Source organism: Lottia gigantea (genome assembly GCF_000327385.1).
Source record: "Lottia gigantea unplaced genomic scaffold LOTGIsca_2, whole genome shotgun sequence".
In the NCBI taxonomy this organism is placed as follows: Eukaryota; Metazoa; Mollusca; class Gastropoda; family Lottiidae; genus Lottia; species Lottia gigantea.
The window spans coordinates 4,361,914-4,389,533 of record NW_008708400.1 but is presented as its reverse complement, the minus strand read 5'-3'; the positions used below and the strand labels follow the sequence as shown (position 1 = coordinate 4,389,533).

At 32.4% G+C, this 27,620-nt stretch overlaps 3 protein-coding genes across 3 annotated transcripts in view; 1 reads left to right on the top strand and 2 right to left on the bottom strand.

Annotated features, from left to right (window-relative positions):
• Positions 1–816: 816 nt before the first annotated feature.
• On the bottom strand, positions 817–10,846 carry LOTGIDRAFT_228365 (hypothetical protein). The gene is made up of 10 exons (XM_009053403.1): positions 10,540–10,846; positions 10,183–10,221; positions 10,111–10,116; positions 7,825–7,922; positions 5,609–5,675; positions 4,553–4,644; positions 4,163–4,267; positions 3,640–3,707; positions 3,134–3,230; positions 817–2,535 (listed from the first exon to the last, which is right to left on the bottom strand). The coding sequence occupies exons 1-10, from the start codon at positions 10,631–10,633 to the stop codon at positions 2,374–2,376; spliced, it is 828 nt and encodes a 275-aa protein (XP_009051651.1). The 5' UTR covers positions 10,634–10,846; the 3' UTR covers positions 817–2,373.
• A 3,300-nt stretch (positions 10,847–14,146) lies between these two features.
• LOTGIDRAFT_208963 (hypothetical protein) lies at positions 14,147–23,973 on the bottom strand (the record flags this gene model as incomplete). Its single annotated transcript, XM_009053402.1, has 10 exons — positions 14,147–14,977; positions 15,198–15,294; positions 15,723–15,790; positions 16,466–16,570; positions 16,890–16,981; positions 18,088–18,154; positions 18,402–18,499; positions 20,367–20,372; positions 21,292–21,330; positions 23,880–23,973. 10 exons carry the CDS (start codon positions 23,971–23,973, stop codon positions 14,816–14,818), a joined length of 828 nt encoding a protein of 275 aa, XP_009051650.1. The 3' UTR covers positions 14,147–14,815.
• A 2,097-nt stretch (positions 23,974–26,070) lies between these two features.
• LOTGIDRAFT_152903 (hypothetical protein) overlaps positions 26,071–27,620 on the top strand; it is a gene marked incomplete at both ends in the record, with an annotated part of 7,007 nt that continues 5,457 nt past the window's right edge. The window contains 2 exons of the mRNA XM_009053401.1: positions 26,071–26,107; positions 27,147–27,325. Coding sequence (XP_009051649.1) covers positions 26,071–26,107; positions 27,147–27,325 — 216 coding nt within the window. The remainder of the gene's footprint in view (positions 26,108–27,146; positions 27,326–27,620) is intronic.

The following is a 27,620-nucleotide window of genomic DNA, read 5'->3' as shown; positions in this document are numbered from 1 at the left end:
TTTAAAGCTTTTGAGAGGGCATAAATTTGATTGTCTGGCGGTATCATCAAACTGACGAATGTTCAATAGGACTGTCTTCAGACCCTAAATAAAGTGGCTAAATTAAAAATAAAGTTAATTACACTGGGTCAAGTAAACGGAAAATATGTTGTGATGACTTGTGGGATGACCAGCAAAATAGAAATATAAAAACTTTGTATACCCTGTATGTAATGAGAGTACATAATAAAGAAATAAAAAAGATAAAAATGACACATCAAATCCCGAATACGGGTTTTGATATGGTGTTATTAACCCGTATTAAACTAAGCCCACTACACTTCATTTTGTGGGCGTGGAAATGAGATTGTTGCGATTCAAATCTGATCAATTAGATTGCGATTTGCGTCATGTAAACCAAACACAAATCGATTCGTCGCCCACCGTTTGACGAGATTAGAACACATTCTTTCCAGCTAATAAATATTCCAATTAATTTTCAGTCAAGTTCAATTCTTTACCGAAATTTACTCAATTATATATCACCCTTATTAATCAAAACATTTTACGTTCGCGATCAAAGTAGCATGAGGTTGGTTTAATTTGGTTGGTTGCGATTTCCTAGAAAGTTTTCAGGGCCTATTTTGATTGGACCATATTTGTCTATTTTTACGTAATTTCCCTCACTTGTATTACCACGACCTCGAGGAAGTATGACGAATGTTTAGACACGATGAAAATCATATAACAACAATACTGATATCATGTACAATACACACCACTTTCCAGAATGAATACCATCATTTCACACAACATTACATATTTCAAAAATAGAAGAACTTAAACAAGTGCTTATATTATGAAGGTATTTTTAAATAGAGATAATCTTTTTATGATTCTAATCATACTCTATCAACAATAACAAAAATTGGAAAAAGATAACAATCAACAAAAAATATAAGACATATAAGGTAACAAAAGAATTTCATGCTTAATTAAAACAGGAATAACAATTCTTTTTATGATGTTACAATGCATATTAAAGGGACAGTGCACCATTTTGGGGGGTTGATTTGAGTCTAGAATATACTTCAGTCTTCAGAAGTACTAGAAATGTAAGAAAATCGCATAATTCCTATGAAAATATGGTCTTTTCTATACATGGCAGTGTCTCACAAAAGACGACTCGTTTTTGTCTTTTTAACTTTTAAATGCAGATTATTCTGGGCCCACATATATTTGAAGGCTCAAATTTAGACGGCGAGTTGTGAACATTATAACTGATTGACTTTGCTAAAAAAAAAAATGCCCGTTTCTGAGTATTATGATTGGTCAAAACAATGGCACACTTGTCACTTTAAAGATAAGTTCGAATTAGCATGTTTACAGTTTTAATAGTATCTAAAATAGAATTTTAGTAGTATTTCAGTGGTAAAAAGAAAAACCAGGATTTGAAATCTTTAAATTACCAAAAGCAAAACTAGGTCTTAATAGTATGAAAGTGGTCTTAAAATAAACAAAATTTGCCAGTTTCAGAACAGAATATATTCCCAAAAAAATATCTTGCTAGGCAAGGTAACATAAACCCACTACCAGCTGTCAGAAATGATAACAAAGTCTTTAGTGGCTTAATAAAGAATTTTCAAATAATCTTAAAAATATTCATAAGTCAAAGCAAAACCTCAAAAACAGTTCATCCGATTATCATCTAAATCAAACATGAACAATATCTCATCGACATAAACACAAGGGCAATTAACTATATTAATATATACATGCATACCAAGTTTCATCAACATCTATAACAAACTGTAGTCTCTATTGTGCCTACATGCAAAATTCGATACGTTTTCAATGGCAATAATTTTGAAACAGTTCATCCGATTATTACAATATCGAACTTGACCAAGATATAATCAATATATACATATGCATACCCAGTTTCATGAAGATCTGATAAAAACTTCTCTATCGTGCCTATACAAGAACTGTGAATGGACGTAAGGACTGACAGACAGGGGCGACGGCAATATATGTCCACATTCCTATGTGGGTGTAATGGAACTTGTACTTTTGCCCTTTGAAGCACCATTTTGATAATTTTACATGAAACATTGATCTGAGATATCACCTCAAGTGGTGATTTAAAAAAGAGAAGAATTTATATTTGACAATTGTCAAGAGATATGGTAGTTTGATTCAATCTGCAAAAGTCCTGAAAGAAAATTCAAAATTGCAGGTTAAAAACTATGCATATGTTAACCCATCCATAACTTTCAAAATTATATTGCAGATAACACACAATCAAAATACTTGAAATTCGATCAAAGAAAAAATTAATAATAAAATTATGTATGAAATCACTCCATCATTATGTAAAAATAAAACCTATGATTAAAATGGAAGGTCTTTTTCTCCTTTCATAGTTTTAATGCCAAAATTCAGTTCGGCTCCACCAGATGATAATAGATCAATACCAGTACAGTATGTTCCTTCTGCTGCCAAAAATAAACACACCTGTCCTATTTCTTCAATAGTGCCAAAACGTCCCATCAGCTAAAAATAAATTCCCAAAAATTAATCTATTGCTTTGGCATAATTCTATTTTTCCAACGTACACAGCTTAGAATTGAACTTAAAGGGGCAGTGTTTTTTAGTAGGTTGAACACAATATTTGCTCAAATTTATGAAAACTCTAGAGAATTGTAGACCTATCCATTAATGTACCTGAACATTTTAACAAAATAAATCCGGCTGTGAATGCCAAAACTATTTCAAAAACATTATGTAAACTTTTAAAATTAGTTAAGCATTTTGAAGCTGTTAGAAAACTACTGTATGGATTTATGTAAAATAAACGGTTAACTGCAAAGAAATATGTCTCTTAAATATTGTGAAGGTTTTTAATCAACTCTTTTAAAACAAATTTAGTTTGATCAATTAGATACACAGATGTACATAGCATATTTAAGAAATATTTCAGGTATAATTTACAATTTTTATATAATGAAAATTTCGCGTACTGCCCCTTTAAATAAACTATACATTTCAGAAAAGGAAACATTACAATATATTGCTATAAAAAGAGATGTGGGTGTGTAAAAACTGAGTGAAAAAAGAAAAAAGAAAATGTATGAAATGAAATTCATCAAACCTGACTATCGGCTCCATTTGCTATTGTTTGTTCTGGATTAGTTGTTTTACTGGCTCCACTATTCCATAAAGGTGTCCAAACATTACCTGGTGATACTCTATAATTAAAGAAAGTTATCTTTGCTTTCATATACCTATTCTCTATCCTAACTTTGAAAATTTTAATGTTTGAAATTTTGTTATTAAGGAAAGGTCGACAAAAACTATTTAAACAATTAATTTCCTGTCTTTTGCCCAGAAAATATTGGTTAAAATAAACTCTGATTTTCACACAGTTTTGATGAAATTAATATTTCTTGACAATGTTTTTGTGTGACTAGGGATTGTGTTTGCTGACAGTGTGCCAGGTAAAGTAACAATCAATGTTTCTGCCAACAACAGACTTTAAAGCTTTTGTCATTAAGTTTTGTCAGAACTTATATTCTATAATAAAGAATTTGCCCAAAAGTTTTCAGAATTTTGGTTTAAAAGTGTTGTATTAACATTGAATTGAAGCTAGCTACTTACGAATTAACTCTAACATTATATTTTGCTTCATCAATTGCTAAAGCTTTACTGAATGATGTGACGCCTCCCTGAATATAAAGTTAGAATACCTCATAACAATAATTTTCGGTTAAGTTTGGTCTAAGAGCAATTCTTTTATAAACAATGAATAAAGTACTTAATGGAACACTGATGATATTTCTATTGAGTTCATTAATCAAATTGAATTAAATAAGATTGGAATAAAAATAAGTTTGATGCTTTGTTGTTTCAACATAATTCTATAAATAAAATCCACGTTTCCCATCCGTTTGACCAGTCGTACCTTATAGTCTCAGAAACAGGAAGTTAAGTGAATCAGTAATAATGTTCACAGCTCAGTCGAATTTGAGCCATCAAATCCATGTGTGTCCAGAATTATCTGCGTCTCTTCTTGAGAGAGTACTTTGCAAAAAAGCACTAAGACTATTTACATATATTCAAGAACCAAATCAACACCTCAAAAATGTTGAAGCCTTGATGTATATGATTGATATGAGCATACCTTTGTGGCTACGTAGGTAACAGCACCATATTGTCCAATAGATCCAACTAAACTAGATATATTTATAATATTACCTTCAACTTTTCTCAAATGAGGCAAGGCATACTGTAACAATCAAATTTATCAAATCAAATTCAATATATATGTGTCCTTCTGTATTTTTTTCATCAAATTAAGTCACCAAGTGCGAGCATCCAGAGCTATAATTTAAATAAAAGCACCTATTGTCCATGACTGATACTCCAACATCCCCAACATTTTATGAAAAAATATTATTCAGAGGTAAGAGAAATTTGGAGCTAACTGCCTCTTGATTTTTTTAAATTTATGCTTTTTGTGTCAAGTTGACCATCATTTCAAATCATTTTTTTCAGAACCGAAAGAACTTACTTTACATGCTATAAAATAGCTGACAAGATTTAAATTTAACAATTCTCTAAAATCATCTGAACTGAAATCATCTATCGGCATATGTGGTGGATCTGAAAAGAATGGTTTATCAGAATATTGTGTTTGCTTTGCCAGCTGATAGCATGATAAAGCTAACTTTCAGCTACTCTTAGTACCATGTAATAACCTTGCTTAGATTCAAGCAAGTTGTTATAATTTTTCCAGTTCATGATCAATTATAGTCAATGATAGAAACATGTCATGATATCAGTAAGTTTACTATCAATAATATCATGATATCTGTAAGTTTATGAATGGTGATGTCATGATATCGTGAGCTAGGTTTAGACCATCGTGAGGCAGGTTAGTTTTAACCTGATATGATGTCATGATATCGGTCAGTTTATGATCGATGATGTCATGATATCAATAAGTTTATGATCGATGATGTCATGATATCAATCAGTTTAGGATCAATGATGTCATGATATTAATAAGTTTATGAACGATGATGTCATGATATATGATCGATGATGTCATGATATCAGTAAGTTTATGATCAATGATGTCATGATATCGGTCAGTTTATGATCGATGATGTCATGATATCAATAAGTTTATTATCGATGATGTCATGATATCAATAAGTTTAGGATCGATGATGTCATGATATCAATAAGTTTATGATCGATGATGTTATGATATATGATCGATGATGTCATGATATCAGTAAGTTTATGATCAATGATGTCATGATATCAATAAGTTTATGATCGATGATGTCATGATATCAGTAAGTTTATGATCAATGATGTCATATCGGTCAGTTTATGATCGATGATGTCATGATATCAATAAGTTAATAATCGATGATGTCATGATATCAGTCAGTTTATGATCAATGATATAAGTAATTTGGCCGGAATTTCTAACCTAGTTATGAGATTTTGCCCAAAAACTTGCGTTCGGGGCTGTCCCCCCCCCCCCCCCCTCCCTTTGGCTCCGCAACTGCATGTAGATGTGGTTGTACTGTATCAAGAACAGAAATATTCTTACGAGAGCCAGCATTATTAACCAAACAATCTATTCGACCATATTTCTCTACTGTTTTATCTATTAAATTCTGAAATAAAATTTATATAGATAAGTTAAGTAAATTAAATAATTCTGTAAATAAGCATTTTGTGATTCTTTAAGAGAGAGATACTGGTAGGTCAAACTATAAATAGAACAAAAATAGCTTTGCAAAGCAAGGTGACATACGCCCACCAGCAGCTTTGATTGCAATTACAAATCATTGTTTGTAACCTGTAGCCCTAACCCGACGCAAAAACCTATTATCTTTGTAAATATGTCTATGTATGTGTAATTAGTATAAATTTTTCAATTTTTACATTTCTGTATATAAATTCAGATTGAATTGTACCTTAGACCTTTCGGTCATATACATGTTAATAAATATTATTATCATTGCAAGGGGAGGTAATAAAATATTCAAATATTCAGAGTGAGCACGAGCCAAGTGGGAACAAACGGACGATAATATGCTTCAATACTACATCCGTTGTCCACTGTTTTGCTCAAGCAATGTTTACCAGATATTGTTCCTTTCGTTACTAAAATTGTAAACGAGTTGCTTTCTCAGGCACCTTCTCTGAGTCCAAGAGGCCGCTTTTAAAAAAGTCTGGACTGAATCCTGATGAGTTGAAGAATTACCGACCTGTGTCTAATATATCATTTCTGGGAAAGGCCATTGAGAAGGACGTTATTGATCAAATCGATCTATGTTTCACTCGACAGAAACAGTACTTTTGAATGTGTTCAATGATATTTTGGTTTCTTTGGATGGTCATCGCGAAGTTATATTAGTCATATTGGACTTATCTGCTGCCTTTGACACTTTGGATGATGGCATTTTGTTTGAACAGTTGGGGAAACGCTTTGGTTTCACCGGACAGGCATGTTGGTTGGTTCAAATCATACCTGATAGGCAGGTCAAGCACATCAAGCACATCGTCTTTATTGTACTCCTCTCGAGGAGATCTTTAACAGTTACGGTCTTGATTTAATGGTGTACGCCGACGACACACAAATGTATTGTCGATGTAAGTCAGGTGACTTATCTACTGTTATACTCGAGTCATGTGTTGGTGAGATTCGTGTTTGTACTGAATGATAGCAAGACCGAAGAAGTCCATTTTCCGTGAAGAATGTAGGTTTTTACATTGACTGTGTTGGTCTTTGTCGTTGCACATCTCTTCCGTTTATAAATCTGCATCATTTGCACTATACCGCCATGGTCGCATTAGACGTGTTTTAGAACGACTAATACATGCTGACATCACCCTACGCCTAAATTATTGCAACAGCCTTCTTCTGCATGCACCAGAATATCTCATCAAATCTCTCCAATCTATTCAAAACTCCGCTGCACGCCTTGTAGGCCTATGTCGCACCAGAAATTACTCTCACATAACTCCTGTTCTCGCCTCACTGCACTGGCTTCCTGTTTCTCACCGAATAGAATTTAAAGTTTTAGTATTAACAAGACGCTGCATGATCAGGCACCTGCTTACCTACCCGATCTCATTACCTACCCGATCTCATCTCTCGCCGTCAACCGAAAAGAGCAACCCGAGCATCCATGGGACTTCAGCTCGTTGAGCCACGCTACAATCAAGAATTCTATGGAAAGCGCGCATTTTCGGTTTTGTAATAGTGATCTGTACTATGATTTATACAATGTACAGCCCATTAAGATCGATTGTAATGTAATGGGCTTTAAACAATATATATTATTATTATCATGTGGGCATAATATAAATCAAAAGAATCCATAAAAAATTGTTGCTTGAAGAGTGAGCTAAATTTATACTAGACCCACAAAATAAAAATCAAAAGAATCCATTAAGAATTGTAGCCTGTAGAGTTGAATAATTCATACTGGTAATTGTTACTGTACTAACAAATTTTTTTATTCAAAATCAAAGCTACGTACTAGCAAGTGTTTATTACATTGCCTGGCAAGCTATCTTAGTATCAGTACGTATGTATGTATGTAACTTAGAAATTATTGTGTATGGTTTAAAGTCTTGGATTAAAGAAAAACTGCGTTAATCTTCTACAAAGTGAAGGTTTAAATAGTTAGTTTTGACCACTTTTGTCCAGTCAACTAGTTTTGGACAGGTCGGCTTTAACCGGTTAAAACTGCTCTGGACAAAACTTGCCAAGCCTGCAAATTTCTGGTAAATTCAATTTTTCGACGCACCAACCTTAATTTCACTTTCTTTTGTAACATCACAAGCAATGAAAGTAGCTTCACCAATACCAAGACCATTTAGTTCCTTTTCTACAGCTTTACCCTCAGACTCTAAAAAAATAATTTGCTTCTTACCCTACGCATCTTAAAATCAGATTTAATTTTATTTATAAAAGTTTCAAAAAGGATGAAATCAATCTGCATACAATTAATCAAGAACTACGTAAATCAATTTTCATACATAATTTTAAAAATGTGATTGTGTCAACTAAGTAAAGTATAACTCACTTTTCATACATGATGTGATTGTGCCAACTAAGTAAAGTGTAAATCAATTTTCATACATGATGTGACTGTGCCAACTAAGTAAAGTGTAAATCAATTTTCATACATGTGATTGTGCCAACTAAGTAAAGTGTAAATCAATTTTCATACATGATGTGATTGTGCCAACTAAGTAAGGTGTAAATCAATTTTCATACATGATGTGATTGTGTCAACTAAGTAAAGTGTAAATCAATTTTCATACATGATGTGATTGTGTCAACTAAGTAAAGTGTAAATCAATTTTCATACATGATGTGATTGTGCCAACTAAGTAAAGTGTAAATCAATTTTCATACATGATGTGATTGTGTCAACTAAGTAAGGTGTAAATCAATTTTCATACATGATGTGATTGTGCCAACTAAGTAAAGTGTAAATCAATTTTCATACATGATGTGATTGTGTCAACTAAGTAAGGTGTAAATCAATTTTCATACATGATGTGATTGTGCCAACTAAGTAAGGTGTAAATCAATTTTCATACATGATGTGATTGTGCCAACTAAGTAAGGTGTAAATCAATTTTCATACGTGATGTGATTGTGTCAACTAAGTAAGGTGTAAATCAATTTTCATACATGATGTGATTGTGTCAACTAAGTAAAGTGTAATTCAATTTTCATACATGATGTGATTGTGTCAACTAAGTAAAGTGTAAATCAATTTTCATACATGATGTGATTGTGCCAACTAAGTAAAGTGTAAATCAATTTTCATACACGATGTGATTGTGCCAACTAAGTAAAGTGTAAATCAATTTTCATACATGACGTGAGTGTGTTAAAAAAAGTAGAGTGTAAATCAATTTTTCATACATCATGTGATTGTGTCAACTAAAATTGGATGTAAATCAATAGTGATTGTGTGAATTTACAGAGATTTCTCATCAAGGAAACATTGCTGTTACATTGATTCAGATACTTATGCTGAAATGAAATGAAATGAATGAAGTTTTACGTCCTACTTTTCTGCATGTGGGCTAATGAAGAAGGTAGATTCTTATGCTGAGGTGGACAAGGAAAGACTATATAATTGATTATTAAATCAGACATAACTAAATACAAAACAAGAAAAAAGCATGCAACTTACCATCTACTGTAATAAAAAAAAAAATAATTTAACCATATTAACCAATTTAACAAGGAATATACAGTAGACCTTAGTTTTTATGAATTATTAAACTCGTTTTCCCCTTTTCTGGTATCAATTTAAGATATCTGAGATCGAATGCATATAATTATTCTCATATCTTCACTGCAATGGCAATGAAACTAATGAAAGAGATACATACATACATACATGCAGATCAAACATATAGATAGAGCATATTTTGCAAGTTGATTGAAGTATTTTTGCTTTGATTGAGCCTACCATTTTGTTCATGGGAATACTAAATACCAAGAAGACAACAACATAAGAAATAGGTTCAATAATAAGGTCAATAATTTTTCTGACCCGAACTCTGACCCTCTGCAATATTTCCTTTTGGATATGTGGTATACAGAAATTTACTTTGACTTTTTTGTACCTCCAAACCTAAACTCTGACTAAAAATGCACTTGCCATGGTCGCAGATAAACGTTAAGAAAACGCAAGAAAAGGTACATTAACATTAAACATTCTAAAACCATACATATAAATATACATGTATGCTAACATATTGTGTTCCAAAGGCGCGTTTCCAATAAAATCTATGGGCTTGGTGCACTTCATTTTCATTTTTTGTTATAACGCTTGTCTAAAGACATTTTCGAGTCCATGTCGATCTAACGGGTATTATTGGCGACAATGGTTCCCAACATGCAGTATCTGGAGCTTCCTTCTCGCTTATGGTGACCTTAAACATGCTCAAAGCCAATTTTCCGACATTGAGCAGTTCAGTAAAGAAGCCTTTTGGGTATGACAGGGCTATTAAGTCAAGACTCTTGACCTGTGTTTCATGTTATAGAAAGAGCACCTGAGTTACTGTTACCTTCTATTGTGTGTGCTCATTATATTATATGAAATAAAAGGTAACATTTAAGGAATATTTCAAAATACATACCATCTTTAACACAAAATACAACTTTTGAACCATTTTTTACTGAAAACAAAATGAAATTGTGTTTAGAAAATTTCTGTAAGGTCAGCAGGTTACAATATATTTTCAATGGAATACAGGATCTTAGTTTAGATGCTTTTCTTACAGATGTTCTTACACATTGTAAATTAAACCTTATAAATAACTATAGGGTCGAATTCATCCATCTCTATCAATTTTCAAAGTATTATGTCTGTTTCTTGCATACTATATAGGTCAGCTTATAAACTCTGCTGTCTAGGGCTGCATGCAAGCTATAGGCCTACTCGACTTGGCCTATGTCGAAGAAAATTAAATTCTCCGTTTATAATAATCACTCACCAAAAACTGTAACGACACCCAGCCCAATGCCTTTAGATCCGCCGGTAACAATCGTTACCTTATCTTTATATCGCAGTCCACTACCTTCTGCCATTTTCAGTCTGAGTAACTTGTGACTTTTTAGGTAGGTAGGTAGATGACAAGTTAACGTTCTCTTCCAGCGGATGCTGATATCGCAAACTAGGTAGTTGTTGGTAGTCGTAGTAGTTGGTAGTTGGATTGGGCTTGTGACTTTTTAGTTCACTTCAAACCTTGTACTAACGGGACTTGCAGGTCACGTTGGGGCATGTGGTCATGCTATACTAAGTTCAAGGTAGATAATTCGCTTTATTAATTTCAGACTACTATTAACTTTTTTTTTTTTTTTTTTAAGTGAAAGACTGTCTTTAAATACAGCAAGTGCCTCTGATTTTTATAGTCTAGCAAAGATATTTGTGCACAGTATGGCTCTTGACATTTTATGAATAGTCTTAAAATATGAACGATTATTTTTGCCAGGCTTGTTGTCAAAGGTATATTTATGAGATGAAATCAAACCTTATATTATGATAATATGTTGTCAGAACACAAAGATAATAGCATTACTGCTGTTAATTCAAAATTATTTGAAAAAGCTTTAATAATGAAAATAATGATACTTTAAATCTCTATTTTAAGCTTTATAATAGCTGATAGAGACTGATTTCAGCTTCAATTTAGAATTTGTTCGAATTTTCCAGGGTGGGGGGTGGGGGGGGGGGGGGTGCTTCAGTCTCTTTTGCGCTTTATGCATTCCAGACAATATCAGCGTAGTTGACGTGACATCTGACATCTTTTGTACAGTGGGGGTAAATGCATCGAGAGTTACGAACTTGTTTGCCCCTCTGATGACTCCGACCATGGCGTCATCCTTACTCTGATGTCCTTTTATTGGTCTTCTTTGGTTAGATAGTGTTTTGATGAACCCGTATCGGCGATATGAGAAGAGGTTTTTCTTCATGTGTCATCATTTGGTATCTATTACAACTTGCTATTACATCGGATGCTTGTCAGACTTACTTGCCTGTGATTTTTCTTATCTCTTCTTTCTTAAAGATCGCCACTTTCCACTCACCTGGGGCTTGTTCGGATTAGAGTGATACATTGAAAATATTTGGCATGGGGTGGGCTGTATGGCTCTTGGGGTTCTTTTTAGCTAATCTGGACTAGAGGATTTTTCGAAGTATTTTGTATCCTTTTATTCTGTAATTGATTCTTGTTTAATGTAGCCTATTTGTGATTCTAGCTACACAAAGCATTGTCTAGGCTGGTGAAACAGATGACATTCAAGTATTGAAAAGATGTTTGTCTGCCGTTCTGTCTATCAGTGGCGTCAAACTCCCCAGACTGATGGTACAAATAGGGGATGGACCTACTCAATGGAGGGCAGGTGGACAATGTCGAGGTAGAGTGGGACGATATTATTAAGATATTATCGAAAAAACTGGTATAAGAAAAAAACCGGCCGATGGCCTTCTGTAGGGCTAATCACAGGCTTCTCTTTATTTTTTTATATACGTTGACAATATTTTCTCCACATTGCCCATATTTTATTAATATTGACAGAACTTCGACTCAAGGTCCTGTGCTTTATCTCACCCTCTTGTATTTTGGTAAACGCTATAGTTTGATAAGGTAATGATATCACAATGTGCATTATATGCATAGCAACGAGCATACAAGACTTGATACCTTTGATTTTGATAGACAAAACTGTGTCTGTTTTAACCCAACCTCATCAGCCTCATGGCCAAATTATTTGACTTACTCTACATGTGTCTTAGATCTTGGGCCTCGGTTTTCAAACAGCTTAAAGCAGTAACAATAAACGAGATACTTTATGACATTACAAAAATTTTATTTCAGAAAATTTTTCTATATAACGATATAATGAACCTATCGTGATAAAAACTCGTCTATAGCACATACACAAAAAAATCTCGTATCGCCCAACTCTATATCGAGACTGAACTTTGTCATAGTCGCCAGCCTCTAATGAGGCGTCTGAAGGGTTCTCCAAAGAAAATTTTCGAAATATTAAATTGATTTGGTGCATTCTGACACATAACGGAAACGTATAAAAATCATATTTTTAAATTTGTGGAAATATAACGGTGCAAACCATTTTTCTAGAGGGCAAATGGATTGAACCCAGGACCCTCAGGTTAGCCAGCAATCGTCTAACTCACTGGAGCTTCTGGTGAAAAACCAGAACAGATTGTCACTTTCAGCCAAAATTAGATTTCTTAGAAGTCTTAGCATCTTAACATTTTTTATTAAGGGGAAAGCTAGGCCATTGTTTTTTGACCATCAAATTTAATCTCAGAAACTAAATTAAACTAAACTAAACTAAGAATTTTTCAGCTGAGCTATCAGTAATAGTGTTCACAGCTCACCGTCGAAATTTGAGCAATGTGAAAATGACGACTTTAAGATACTCTGTGATATATAGAAAAGACATATATAGAAATATAGTGAGTAAAATTCCTAGTTTGAAGTATTTTTAAAGGAATTATGTGATTTTCTCTCGTTTCTAGTACTTTTGAAGACTATTTACATCTATTCAAGATTACTATCAACAACCCCAAAAATGGCGCATCTGTCCCTTTAAACACCAAAGAGTGAACAAAACGCACAAGTAGTCCAAAGGTATTTATTAATCAGCAACTATTTGATTTTTTTTATTTTTAACAATTTTAAGGAATTAAATAACATAGGGAAATATATTAAAACAGATTATAATAAATTGCATGATATTGCATCAAATTTCTATACAGGAATATAGGCCTCTTGACCTCAAAATCATTAGGTCTAGTCAATAAGTAAAAGGGAAATGTGATGACTAGCAAAATTCAAATATAAAAACTTTATATACCCTGTATTTATTGAAAGTATGTATGATACATAACAAAGAAATATTAACAAGATAAAAATCACATAAAAAATCACATGTGCTAAACATATCACTCTCATATCATATTACTTTTTAATCACACAGTACTGTTACCAGGTTCATAAAAACCTTGCATGGGATAATAACTTCTCAAATTAGGTTATGTTTTCATGCACTATGTAAACAACAACATGGCATTCCTTTGAGTTGAGGCATTCCTTTGAGTTGAGGACTCAGTTACAAGTTAAAGTAAAGGGCATGAAATTGTTCCAAATAACATAACTTTGGCACATGAATGTGTCTATCTAGATCTTATTTGTTATGTGCAAGGAAATTTTAAAGAATGGTGGACCTTTCAATGAAGGCCCTCTATATGTGTATATCAATTGTAAGCATGCATTATACAACTTGGTCCTATATCCAATGAGTTCCAATGTAATGTATTTGAAAGTGGTGCGTATTTTTAAATAAAGCTAATCTTCTTATGATTCTAATCATACTCTATCAACAATAACAAAAATTAGAAAAAGATAACAATCAACAAAAAATATAAGACATATAAGGTAACAAAAGAATTTCATGCTTAATTAAAACAGGAATAACAAATTAAAAAAAAATCCATCTTAGTATAAAGTCTAAGCTGATTAAAGATATCTTATTTAGGCTTCAAATTCAAAATAGCATTTTTACAGCTTTAATAGTATTTGGCAGAAGTTTGAAATCTTTAAATTACCAAAAGCAAAACTAGCTATTAATAGTATGAAAGAGTGGCAGCGCCAGCCTTCCGATTACTGGGGGCAGACTGGCTCAAAAGGGGGACAACTGCTAAGACTGAATCAAATCAAACTCTGTGGTGGTGTCATAATCGCAAGTCTCTCATAGAGAGTCTTAGAGGGTTCTGTTAAGAAAATTTTAGAGAAAATGAATTGATTTTGTGCATTCTGACAAATATTTTGGAGGAAAAAGATAGACATTTAGATTTGTTGAATATAAAGTGGGCGGGGTACAATTGGAAGCGCAAACCACTTTTCTGTCCTCTCCCTTGACTCCACCACTGATGAAACATTGATCTGTGATGTCACCGAAAGTGGTGTTTTAAAATGAGAAGAAATATATCTAACAACTAATAATATGTAAAATAGTTTGATTCAATCTACAAAATTTCTAGTCTTTCAAAACCCGAGTTTGAAAATTATGTAAATGTAAATATAAAATTCAACATTCAAATCATATTACAGATTAAAATTAAAAATACTGAGACCGTTAAAATTTTGTGCATAAGCTTCATCCCTACCCTAAAACTTGAAATTCAATGGAAGAAATAAAAATGTTGAGAAGTTTCTGTAAAAAAAACTCTACCAACAATTAAAATGGAAGTTGTTTTTCTCCTTTCATAGTTTTGATGCCATAATTCAACTCGGCTCCACCAGATAATAGCAGATCAATACCAGTACAGAATGTTCCTTCTGATGCCAAAAATAAACACATTTGTCCTGATTCTTCAATAGTGCCAAAACGTCCCAACAACTGCAATAAATTAGAAAAAAATGAATATGATCTCTTTGGAAAATTCTATTTTTCACATAACATAAAACTATACATTTCAGAACATTAATGAAGAAAAGCCTTCACAGAGTTGCTGCATTTTGAATTCAGCCTCGACTTTGTCCCCCTACTGAGTCAGCCTATTTGTACCCTCAGTATCTAGAGGCTAGCCCTGCCGCTGGTGATATGAAATCCAACAAACCTGACTATCAGCTCCATTTGCTATTGTTTGTTCTGGATTAGTTGTTTTACTGGCTCCACTATTCCATAAAGGTGTCCAAACATTACCTGGTGATACTCTATAATTAAAGAAAGTTATCTTTGCTTTCATATACCTATTCTCTATCCTAACTTTGAAAATTTTAATGTTTGAAATTTAATTACTAAGGAAAGGTCTCATACAGGCAAAAAACTAGTTCAACAACTAAACTCCTGTCTTATTCCCTCAAAATATTGGTTAAAATAAACTCTGATTTTCACACAGTTTTGATGAAATTAATATTTCTTGACAATGTTTTTGTGTGACTAGGGATTGTGTTTGCTGACAGTGTGCCAGATAAAGTAACAATCAATGTTTCTGCCAACAACAGACTTTAAAGCTTTTGTCATTAAGTTTGTCAGAATTTACATCTTGTAACACAGAATTTTCTTCAATTACCCTTCAGTTTAGAAATTTTCTTATTTTGACTCAAAATCCATGATCTGAACATTGAAGCTAGCTACTTACGAATTAACTCTAACATTATATTTGGCTTCATCAACTGCTAAAGCTTTAGTGAAAGATGTGATGCCTCCCTGAATATAAAGTTAGAATACCTCATAACAATAATTTAAGGTTAAGGTGCATATAGGAGTAAGGTACTTAATGGAACTCTGATGAAATTTGTATGACTAAATAAAGAGCAACATGAACGATAATGATTAATCTGTCAAGTCTCTTTTCAACACTCAGAAAAGAAAGAAAGAATCAACTATATTTTACGAGGACAACAACAGTTAAGGATCCTTTCTACCAAACCTCTTGGCATTGATCTTTCCCGGATTAACCGTAACCATTTACAGCTGGGTCAACTGGAATTATGAGTGAAGATGACTTATTCAAGGTCACCAGATTTCAACACACCGAAAATTGAAAATTACAGATTCTATTGAGCTCATGAACAAATTTATTGTTTTAAGTCAACGGCAAAAACTGTTGCGTTGGTCCATCTTTTCCAATATCTCATTAATTTATATGGTCACTCCAATTTCACAAAACATGTTGACAGACAGAGCAACAACAATTCATGACAACATCTTCAAAGGCTTGGGGTGTCTTAACCAACCAGCATTCAAGGCAAACATACATGTACCTATTTCTTTCCAAGTTGACACTTGACAGGGTTTGCCAACTAGACATCTTCTCATTAAAAGTAAAATATCCCTAGACACTTTAATGCCTTGAGATGTATATGATTGATATGAGCATACCTTTGTGGCTACATATGTAACAGCACCATATTGTCCAATAGATCCAACTAAACTAGACATATTTATAATATTACCTTCAACTTTTCTGAGATGAGGCAAGGCATACTGTAACAATCAAATTTATCAAATCAAATTCAATACATAATAATGGAAGAATTGCAAAACTGTAAAAAATGATGCAGTCTGATTAAAATACAGATCTAAACGTGTTGTTTTGTGCTTATTCTGCAAATGATTTCACTACCAGCAAGCAGAGCAATAGTTACAATAAAAGCACTTATTGCACGTGACTTTACTCTATTACAGCTTTCCTCTATAACCTAGGCCAGTGCTTTCATTGAAACTTGTCTTAATACACCCTTATACTCATTATCCACAATATTTAACAAAGTTGACCAAAAGTTTAAGAACCAAAAGAACTTACTTTACATGCTATAAAATAGCTGACAAGATTTAAATTTAACAATTCTCTAAAATCATCTGAACTGAAATCATCTATCGGCATATGTGGTGGATCTGAAAAGAATGGTTTATCAGAATATTGTGTTTGCTTTGCAACCTGATAGAGCATACTTTCAGTTATTTGTAGTATTTTGAAGCAAAGCTTTTATCTTCTTTATATTCCGACAGTTTGGTTGTATATTATAATCTGTTTATACCATGATTGTTCTACGGGCTACAATTCTTTACAGATTCTTTATTTTTATTTTGTGGGTCAATGTCATTATGAAGATGATCCCTACCGATTTTCATGATGACCTAACAATTTTTCACTGAAATATCATGTCATTTTAGCGTTTTTACTCTATTGGCTATATTATATTGTGCAATTCGTGATCACTCTATGTCGAAATGTTGTTTCCAACTTAGTATATTCACTCTATTAGCTATAAAGTGTAACTTTTGCTCACTCTTCAAGAAACAATTCCACATGTAGTATGGAAGCAATGATCAATGATGTCATGATATCAATTAGGTAATGATCAATGATGTCATGATATCAATAAGGTAATGATCAATGATGTCATGATATCAATTAGGTAATGATCAATGATGTTATGATATCAATTAGGTAATGATCAATGATGTCATGATATCAATTAGGTAATGATCAATGATGTCATGATATCAATTAGGTAATGATCAATGATGTCATGATATCAATTAGGTAATGATCAATGATGTCATGATATCAGTCAGTTTATGATTGGTGATGTCATGATATCAGTCAGTTTATGATTAATTATATCATGATATCAACTAGTTTCAGGTAGATTTTTGATATTGTGATATCATTAATTTTGTCATAAATGATGTCATGATATCAGTAAGTATATGATCTATGATGTCATGATACCAGAAATATCTATGTGTGGCAATGGTTTTAACTTTAACAAAGTGATTTGTCTAAAGTTCATAGTTCATTTTGTTAAATTACAGGACAGTTTTGGATTTTTCAAAGGCATAATTCATACAAAGCTGCTAGCCTATGATTTTTTCTCTGGCATTTTATTTACAGGAATAAATATGATCAATCACGAAAGATATTCATGAATAATCTTTAGCCCTTCCTTGACCTTTATCTTACCGTGTCAAGAACAGAAATAATCTATCAAACTTACGAGAGCCAGCATTATTAACTAAACAATCTATTCGACCATATTTCTCTACTGTTTTATCTATTAAATTCTGAAATAAAATTTATATAGATAAGTTAAGTAAATTAAATAATTCTATAAATAAGCATTTTGTGATTCTTTTAAATAGCTTTAAGAGAGAGATACTGGTAGGTCAAACTATAAATAACATAAAAATTTGACAATTAGATTTTGTTATTAAATATAGATATTCATCGATTTGAAAAAGTGCACAATTTAGTGAACTGTACATCTTTAAAGACATTTTCCTGGTAAATTTAATTTTTTAACGCACCAACCTTAATTTCACTTTCTTTTGTAACATCACAAGCAATGAAAGTAGCTTCACCAATACCAAGACCATTTAGTTCCTTTTCTACAGCTTTACCCTCAGACTCTAAAAAATAATTGGCTTCTAATGGAATTTAGAGAACAGTGGAAATGATGAAACCTGCATGGATTTTTTTTTTAGCTGAGATATCATTCACTTGTTATAGCTTAAATTTTTTTTATGATTTTGTTTTTTAATGATTGTATCAACAAAAAAGGTTGCAAAACAATTTTCATACCTGATGCGATTGTTTCTATTAAAAACAATGTAAATCAATTCTCATGCATGGTGTGGTAGTGTCAACTAAAATTGGGTACAAATCAATTATCATACATGATGTGAGTGTGTCACTAAAACAAAGTGTAAATTAATTTTCATACACGATTGGGTCAAGTAAAACAAGGTGCAAATAAATGTTCATACATGATGTGATTGTGTCCCCTAAAACAGGGTGTCAACCAATTGTCATACCTGATGCGATTGTGTCAAAAACAAGGTATGTAAATCAGTTTTCATACATGATGTGATTGTGTCAACTAAGTAAGGTGTAAATCAATTTTCATACATGATGTGATTGTGCCAACTAAGTAGGGTGTAAATCAATTTTCATACATGATGTGATTGTGTCAACTAAGTAAGGTGTAAATCAATTTTCATACATGATCTGATTGTGTCAACTAAGTAAGCTGTAAATCAATTTTCATACATGATGTGATTGTGTCAACTAAGTAAGGTGTAAATCAATTTTCATACATGATGTGATTGTGTCAACTAAGTAAGCTGTAAATCAATTTTCATACATGATGTGATTGTGTCAACTAAGTAAGGTGTAAATCAATTTTCATACATGATGTGATTGTGTCAACTAAGTAAGGTGTAAATCAATTTTCATACATGATGTGATTGTGTCAACTAAGTAAGGTGTAAATCAATTTTCATACATGATGTGATTGTGTCAACTAAGTAAGGTGTAAATCAATTTTCATACATGATGTGATTGTGTCAACTAAGTAAGGTGTAAATCAATTTTCATACATGATGTGATTGTGTCAACTAAGTAAGGTGTAAATCAATTTTCATACATGATGCGATTGTGCCAACTAAGTAGGGTGTAAATCAATTTTCATACATGATGTGATTGTGTCAACCAAGTAAGGTGTAAATCAATTTTCATACATGATCTGATTGTGTCAACTAAGTAAGGTGTAAATCAATTTTCATACATGATGTGATTGTGTCAACTAAGTAAGGTGTAAATCAATTTTCATACATGATGTGATTGTGTCAACTAAGTAAGCTGTAAATCAATTTTCATACATGATGTGATTGTGTCAACTAAGTAAGGTGTAAATCAATTTTCATACATGCTGTGATTGTGTCAACTAAGTAAGGTGTAAATCAATTTTCATACATGATGTGATTGTGTCAACTAAGTAAGGTGTAAATTAATTTTCATACATGATGTGATTGTGTCAACTAAGTAAAGCGTAAATCAATTTTCATACACGATGTGATTGTGCCAACTAAGTAAGGTGTAAATCAATTTTCATACATGATGTGATTGTGTCAACTAAGTAAGGTGTAAATCAATTTTCATACATGATGTGATTGTGTCAACTAAGTAAGGTGTAAATCAATTTTCATACATGATGTAATTGTGTCAAAAATCATTGGATGAACTAAAAAAGGGTGTAATACATGATGTATGTAGGGAATAAATCAATTTTTCATACATAATATGATTCCATCAACTAAAATTGGATGTAAATCAATAGTGATTGTGTGAATTTACAGAGATTTCTCATGAAGGCAACATTGCTGTTACATTGAAGACGGGAGATTCTTATGCTGAGGTGGACAAGGAAAGACTAAATAATTGGTAATTACATCAGACATAACTAAATACAAAACAAGCAAAAAGCATGCAACTTACCATCTACTGTAATAATATTGATAAAAAAAATATTTAGTAGGGAAGTAGTCTGAAAATATTTCTATATCGCTCTACAATTGATGTATTGAACTCTATTTTAACAGTAAAACATTTTATTTTGGTAATATGTTGTTAACAAGGTATAAAAATACAGTAGGCCTTCAAAGTTTTAAGGAATTATTAAAACCATTTTCTCCTCTTTTGGAGCACTTTTGGCATAAATTAAAGATATCTGAGATTATTATTCTCATGTTTTCAATATAAAAATGAAACAAACAGAAAATGTTTGCTCTAATAAAAGCTAAGTCCACCATTTACTATCAAATACTATGAAGATGACAACATAAGAAATGAGTTAAATGTTTCTGACCGGAATTATGTAAAATAAAGAGTTTGTTATAATTATAAATATTAAAAAGGTCTTGACATAAAAGCCTGATATTCGGTATATCATTAGACTATCAAGGTCATAAACAAAATATCTCTAGTTATCACTTTATTGATAATTTATTGATAAAATTGTACTTGCCATGGTCGCTGGCAGATAAACATGAAGAAAACCCAAGAAAAGGTCCATTAAAATTAAAAATTCTTTTAATTTGTTTCAAGACATTCGTGATTCAGTGTCAATCCAACAGGGATTATTGGAGACAATGGTGCCCACTGTACAGCATCTGATGCTTACCACATCAATGCCAACCTAAACATGCTTTGAGCTAATTTTCTGTTGCATAGCAGTTCAACTTGCCAGGGCTATTAAGTCAAGACTCTTGACCTGTGCTGGGATTGATACCCAGGCTTTCAGGTTATAGAAAGAGCACCTGAGTTACTATTACCTTCTATTGTGAGTGTTAATTATATCATGTGATGACTTATTGTCATATTGTTAATTCACTATTTCAAACAAATATTTTAACATACATACCATTTCTAGCACAAAATACAACTTTAGAACCATTTTTAACTGAAATAAAAATGAAATTGTATATAATAAATTTTGCTCACTATTGGGTAAATGCACAGTTAGAGTCAGGTGTTCCATTAGAGAAATTTTGGCAAGGACAGCAGATTAACAATACCTAATATATTTTCAACTTTCAGTTTATATGTCCCATCCAAATAAAAAGAGTCTAAACACCTTTCCAATTTAGTCTCACTATCATGCATCATTGGACACAGGGACAGCGAAGGTGAAATTTTTAGGAATGAATTAAATAGCTTCAAATGCTTTTATAATTTGGGCGTATATTGTTAAATATATACTAATAAAGTTTTCTGGGCTATCACAGACATGATTTTTAACTGGGATGGTTACTTTAAATACAAGGAGAAACCATGAACTTTATCTGTGAACTGGTGTCACCTTTATAATCAACAACAACCTTGGTTGCTTAGTTCATATCACAATTTGTTTTATTTCGAACTGATAATGTTTTAAAAACTACTGTCTTTGTTAAGTTCATGTTCAAGTTAAGAATGTTGTAATTAAAATTGAATATGAAGCAGGCCACATACTACATAATTTTCCCTACAATCGTGCTAAGACATCGTAGAGCAATCATGTTGAATCATATCGCAGGCTATCATGCTATCCATCCCCTCAGACTACACGACATATAAAGCGATGTCGGAAGCCAAAGTTGACAAAATTGGATTCCTCGGACGTCTTGATTTGGCTTGTGGGGTTTTTGATTATCCATTCACATAAGAAAAGACAAGCTGAGAAACGGATTTGGATAGGACCCTGGTTTGCAAGAAGAGTGTTGGGCCTTCTTTTAATGCAGGAACTTGAGTATGAAGACATCCCTCGATATGTCTCATTCCAACTTGTGCACTTTGCCATATTCCAGGAATTGCTTGACAAGGTTTTCCCACTTCTGCAGAAGCAGAATACCAACGTAAGGTCACGTATTCTCTTATATCATAAAGCTCCCACAATATGGTTATAAGCCTATATATTCACTTTTTCATATTGTGTACCAGGGTTATAATAAGCTCACCCCTTTTCCTAAAATAAACAGAGAACAGACCCTAAAAAGTTATGTCATTTTAATAATAAATTCTTTATTACTTAAACAATTATGCAAAAGGGCCTTTTAAAAATTGTGTCTAAACATTAACTGAACAATATAACATAACACTATAATAGTATATACACAATTATAGGCCCTAGAATCAATCTTCCACTATATAAATACATGTATAGACTATTTTGTAGATTTTGTATAAGGTCTTCTATACAAAAGCACTGGACTAAAATCAAATGAAACTCAAAGATGGTTAAATACAGAGCCCCTAAGGCGTAATTTTCCATACTTTTATAAATTATTTCGTTTTAACGTTATTCGTCTAAACGAAATAATTAATTCGTTTAAATGAAATAATTAATTCGTTTCACCGAAAACAAATTTCGTTTACAAAAAAATATATGATTTTATTTTTTTTTTATACAAATTTTTTTTTCTTGTAACAAAATACTTAAACGAAATAAGGTATTTGATTAAACAAAATAATTATTTCATTTGAATGAAATAATTAATTCGTTTAAATGAAATAATTAATTCGTTTAAATGAAATAATTAATTCGTTTCACCGAAAACAAATTTCGTTTACAAAAAAATATATGATTTTATTTTTTTTTTATACAAATTTTTTTTTCTTGTAACAAAATACTTAAACGAAATAAGGTATTTGATTAAACAAAATAATTATTTCATTTGAATGAAATAATTAATTCGTTTAAATGAAATAATTAATTCGTTTAAATGAAATAATTAATTTGTTAAAATGAAATAGGTGTGGCGATTGGAAATATTCATAATTTTTGATTTATAATTTATCAGAGATAATTTATAATTTACCAAATTCATAGAAAGTTTAAATTGATGTTTGAATGATTTACAAGATGAATGAAATTAAGTTTTATAAAAGATCATTTGGGGTTTTTTGGTTTAATATCTTATTAGGAACATATTTAGTGTGATCAGACTTTTGTATGATTTAAGATAACTGCAAAGAGTTAAAATGATGGAACATTTTCGATCTTACAATTCTTAATGGTAATATCAAGACATAATAAATTCTTAGCAGAGGCATAAATGGTAGTATCATCAGCAAAGAGGTCACAAATTCAAAATCAAGGGTAATTCATATAAAAAGATATTAAAGAGTGTTGGGCCAAGGAGAGAGCCTTGTGGAGCACCATACTGAATGGAACGGGGAGATGAAAGTTTCATCAAATGTCGTATTCTATTTTCAAGAAAGTTTTTTTTATACAGAGATCGTGGTTAACTAGGTCAAAGGCTTTCTTCAAATCAAGGAAAATACACCCTTAGATACTGTTATAGCCTAGATATGTTCTTCAGAAAAAAACACACACTTTATCAATATCAATTTTCAGAATCAAAATCTTCTTTTCCTGCTATGAAAATGGCACTCAATTAACATAATACTTGACTGAGTCGAAGAATTCTCCGCTTTTAGTCTTATAAAGTTTTAATGCTAATCACTCACCAAATACTTGAACGACACCCAGCCCAATGCCTTTAGATCCGCCGGTGACAATCGTTACTTTATCTTCATATCGCAGTCCACTACCTTCTGCCATTTTTTAAAACTCTGAGTATCTTGTGGACACAATCAGCTGATATGATTGCCTTTTCTACTCTACTTCGAACTTTTGTATATACACGTGACTTACAGGTCATGTTGGGGTCATGATGCTATATTTAGTTCAAGGTAGATAACTAGCTTTATTAATTTCAGACTACTATTAACTTTTATTTAAAGTGACAGTCTTTAAATGCAGCACGTTCCTCTGATTTTTATAGTCTACAAAAGATATTTGTGCACATCAGGGGACAATTCCAAACTTCAACATGAGAGGTTCAATTCTGTTTTGGTTTGGTAATGTACTAATAAGGCCAAAGTATGGCTCTTGACATGTTATGAATAGTCTCAAAATGTGAACGATTATTTTTGCCAGACTTTATCTTATTGTGCCTTTTTACATTCTGATATCTGATACCTGACCTTATTTTGTCATTGTCCCTGTATTCTATTTATGTTCTAGTATTATAAGATTTATCGAGATTTTAATATGCAGGAAATGAAATGGAGTTTTATTTCACTGCTCTTGCATATATCTGTCTAGACCGGGGTTCTTTTTATATGCCTCACTTGAGAAGAGAGAAGTTTATTATTCCATCTAAACCCCCAGACACACACCAGACGAATCGGGATAAAATATATTAACGTATGCATAATTACTTCTACTTTATGCATTCCATGTATATTTATCATGTGTTAGATAGCAGACTCTGCACCTTCTAAGCAGACAATTTATAATAGGTTAATTCATTTATTTGTATCAAGCGCAGATTTTAGAATTCATTATAAGAATACGCTATGTAGTAGGCCTAAAATCTGGGATGGGATGGCATGGCTTCAAAATACACTACTAAAGAAGGTCTGGGATATCTTGGTTTGGCTATAGGATACATTAATACGGACGAAGATATCATGGCTACAGAATACACTTATTTTTATTAAGAGCTGCGATAACTTGGCTACACTATACGTTTTAAAGTAAGATCAAGAATATCTTGGTTACAGTATGCGTTTTTAAGTAAGATCAGGGATATCTTGGCTACAGTATACGGTTTAAAGTAAGATCAAGGATACCTTGGCTACAGAATAAACTACCAAGCAATGGCTGAGATACCTAGGCTACAGATAATCCTATTAAGCAAGATTTTGAGATATCCGATATCTTGGCTACAAAATAACCTATGAAGCAAAAGTTGGAACATCTTGGGTAGATAATAAACTATTAGAAATTAAATAAAATGAAAGGAATGTAGTTTTAAACGTCCTACTTTTCTGCACCATGTGGGCTAATGCAGATGGTCAGCGCCACGCAGGGTTGCAATGAGGAAATTTTGCTGCGGCATTAGCCTGCTCTTTTTCGATTTCCAACTGTCGATGGTCAGCGCCACGCTGGGTTGCAATGAGGAAATTTTGCTGCGGCATTAGCCTGCTCTTTTTCGATAGCACACAGGACCTCGGTTTATTGTTCCATCCGAACGAATAGACGCCTTGTCCAAGTCAGCCCCTCTTACAATATAAACTATTAGAAGTGACGGCTGTGGTATCTTGGCTACAGAATACAATGTAATGTTATGCTAATAATATTCATTTGAAATTATGATCAAAATTGAAATAATACAAATTAATTGTGATCATGTGTGAACATTTAGACCAAGTTCAATATGCTGATAAAAAACTATTAAAAAAGTAAATATAATGTTTGTAACATATTGGACTGAATTAATTCCTTTTGATCGTGGTCATTCAATATTTCAAAAGTTTTTCTCAAATGAGTATAAATATGAGTGGAATAATAGAGTTCCACAGTTCCATCTTACACCTCGTATGTATATTTGAATCTTAACTAACTAGTTTAGGAGAACAAATAAAGTAGTTTGTAAAGAACTCTTCATATATAAACGGGAGCTGGGACGCTAGAACAATATACACTGAAAATACAAACATACAAGTTGAATAAAGTCAGAGAAGAAAGTACCCAAGAATTACTTACTCTAATAATAGAAGGACTGAAGTGTCGTTCATTGCAACTGCACTAGACCTCTACGTGAAAAGTGACATTCTTTTCGGTTTGTATCTAAAAGCCTGATTTGAACTCATGAAGTCCCAAGCCGGGTTAATGAAACAACGGGGTGGTTAGATGTACCGCAGCAACGCGCGTCCTAGAACAATATAACAGTCGAACTACTGGTATATAGAGGGCATATTAAAGCAGCCCAGCGGAAACCCTCTCTGACTATGTAATAGTGTATATAGTTGGTCTATATATGTTGTATGGTGTATGTTGCTCAGTTGGTGTATGTTGCTCAGTTGGTGTATGTCCTTGTGTTTGTTTATATGTACTGAGTTGTTTTTAATTGAATTTTGTCTTAGTCATTAGGGTTCATTGGTTGTCATTTATGTTCATTTTGTTACCTCAGTGTCACACAGTTGTTCAGTTTGAGTCAAACAGGAAAGATAGGAAATTTAATATTTTATAATAAGGAAACTTCTAGGACTTAGGGTAATTATTTATTTATTTATTTATTCATTACTTTTCCTGTATATAATATTATTACTTGTTTCACTTATTCACCTAATTGTAAATATATTTCAGAGTTTTGTTCACTTGAACGGTTAAAGAGTTTCTACAAACAGAATTATGAAGTTATCAAATGACGTCTGTAAATAAACTTGTATATATAAAGCTAGTCTATTAATATATCCTCTTCCAAAGAAAGATCCCCGTTACATAATTGGCGCCCAACGTGGGGCTGGATTGGAATTTCGGTAATTTGGAATTGAATTGAAATTGATTTTCATTGAAGTGAATGTTCGCTGGATTTAATTTATATTGGATTGATTTTTTGTGTCTTTTCGCGTGTTGGTGTCGGTAATAACAGGCCTGCAACGTTTTTGGTGACTATTTTGTGACTTTCAATGCAATTTTTTGTTTGTCTTTGATGTGTGAATGTGTTTGAATACCTGGGGACGCCTAGGTTTTGTTTATTTTGTATCATTATTTTTTTTGCATTTTCAATAATATTCTGTAACTTTATCTGTGAATTGTGATAATATAATATATATTTGTATGTTTATTTAAAAAACTATGTATTGCTATATTTATGTCATTGGTTTATAGTGCTATATTTGTAAATAAGTATTGTAAGTAAGTTATGATAATTGGTGTTTCAGGGTCGATGTTTAATGCTATCTTATTGGTTATTTGTAGTTTATTTGTAGTTTTGATGATGGCAGAGGGAGGTGATAGTACAGTTGATGAGTTGGTAGTTCAGTTTCAGACGATGTTATCTGGGTTAAGTCCTGCTAATAGAGATCGAGTTATTTTGTCATTGATTCCAACAGAGTCAGAGGTAAAGTTTCAGTCGTCGGTGCCCGCATTTTGCCCTAAACCTAATAGTGTTTCGGGGAATACTCAAGTTTCTGTTTCAGATACCTCATGCGGGACTAATAAGTATAATATATCCCCTTTACCGTTAAATTATTCAACGCCTTCAGACACTAAAACGAATACTGTTTCGTTTAGTTCCCCTCCACACCCGTCACCAGCACCACAACCACAACCCTATTTTAGTAGATCAACAGTTTCAAATCATACGTATTTCCCTCAATCACAAACACAATGGAATAATCATCAAACACCATTAG

Bases quoted from the DNA above. Each gene is read 5' to 3' on its own strand.
- LOTGIDRAFT_228365 (XM_009053403.1), bottom strand. From the start codon at position 10,633: ATGGCAGAAGGTAGTGGACTGCGATATAAAGATAAGGTAACGATTGTT. The intron at 4,645-5,608 runs GTAAGAATATTT...CATTCTTTTCAG, and splicing joins GGTTAATAATGCTGGCTCTC to ATCCACCACATATGCCGATA. The intron at 3,708-4,162 runs GTATGCTCATAT...CTTTATATTCAG, and splicing joins TTACCTACGTAGCCACAAAG to GGAGGCGTCACATCATTCAG.